This window comes from Buceros rhinoceros, unplaced genomic scaffold (genome assembly GCF_000710305.1).
Source record: "Buceros rhinoceros silvestris isolate BGI_N320 unplaced genomic scaffold, ASM71030v1 scaffold17057, whole genome shotgun sequence".
NCBI classification, from domain to species: Eukaryota; Metazoa; Chordata; class Aves; order Bucerotiformes; family Bucerotidae; genus Buceros; species Buceros rhinoceros.
Window position 1 is genome coordinate 30,817 of NW_010424163.1, and position 1,432 is coordinate 32,248.

The window sequence follows — 1,432 nt, forward strand, 5'->3', positions numbered from 1 at the left end:
AAACAGCCAGGGCCAGTGGAGTCTCTTTAAAAAAAAGCAAATCATAAAAAGCTGCATATCTGTGAAACAGAGAGATACTAAAAGAAAAAACTAAGGGGTATTAGTCATAGATATGACAGATCAAGGATGGTTCCAAAACAGACTGCTAACCCAGGAAACAAAAGATAAGAAAGGAGATAGGATTTTCCCTTCACAGCTTAAAAAATAGTAAAAACCCAGCCATTCATTCAAAAAGTAAGTAAATGATAAAAGCTACAGTAATATACAGAAGGAAAGTAACACACTGTCAGATTTAAAAAAATCTGTATAAAAACGTGTGTTTTGCCATCACGTTAACAGCAAGAAGATGCATGAGAAATTTGGGAAGAACCTGGAAATATAAATACTGAATTATTCTAGAAGAATAGAGCTAGATGAAAAATGGTACTGCAGGCTGAGGGGGGAGAGGGAAAGGGAGATGAAGAAGAATGTAAAGTAACTGTCACAGAAAGTTAAGTTCAAATTCAGGCAATCACAGGGAACAGCATAGTTAAATCTGAGGAAAATATAAAGAAGGTAGAACTTACCAAAAGCCAGTATAATGGTATAAGAAGCAGAAAAAAAAAGACAATCACATTTGCAGCGACAGTGAAAGGCACTGGGGACAAGTAGTAAGGCACTCGTACCTTCATTCCAGGACATATCCTCAAGATGAATTTGTGCGTGTAGCGGCCATTTGTTTGTCAGATGATCTTCTATAAAGAAAAAATGACAGATGTTCAACCCTGAATAACGTAAAGGTCCTTATTTCTTCCTGATAACTTAGTAGTTTTATATCCTTAGCAGTCAATCTGGTCCCTGCTAGAGAGGCACACCTAGACTGTGCTATCAGTTACAAAGGCAGTTCTCCAAAATTCTAGTTTCCATATCTCTGCACAAGCTGGAAAATGTCCTGCTGTTACATCCAGGAGATGTAAACAGTGAGGATCTATTACTGAAATTAAGACACTACTGAAACCAGTACTTTTGTGCATCCCAAACTATTATGTGAAACTTTTGTTTTGATATAAACAAATACCCTGTAAAAGCCTGCTGGCCGCTACTACAATTCTACAAGCAGAAATTGTGACTGTGTGTTTACCTGCACTTTTTGCAAAATCAGAGAGCAGCTGAGGTCAGAAGGGACCTCTCCACATCAACCCCTCCTGCACAAGCAGGGTCAGCTAGAGCAGGTTGCCCAGGACCATGTCCAGCCACATTTCAAGTATCTGTCTCCAGAGATGGAGACCCCATGATGTCTCTTAGGCAGCCCATTCTCCTTCAGAAAGGAGACGCCAAGTAACTCCCCCCCAACAAGGACAAGTAAATGTGAGAGTTGCGTGTGAGAACACTACCAAGATTCCTGCAAAAAGATACTCCTACAAGAGATAAATGAAACACGCTTCTAGGGAAA

General features: G+C 39.7%; 1 protein-coding gene across 1 annotated transcript in view; it reads right to left on the reverse strand.

The window, feature by feature from the left end:
• DNAJC24 (DnaJ (Hsp40) homolog, subfamily C, member 24) overlaps positions 1-1,432 on the reverse strand; it is a 33,968-nt gene that overhangs the window by 421 nt on the left and 32,115 nt on the right. The window contains exon 3 of the mRNA XM_010140695.1: positions 666-734. Coding sequence (XP_010138997.1) covers positions 666-734 — 69 coding nt within the window. The remainder of the gene's footprint in view (positions 1-665; positions 735-1,432) is intronic.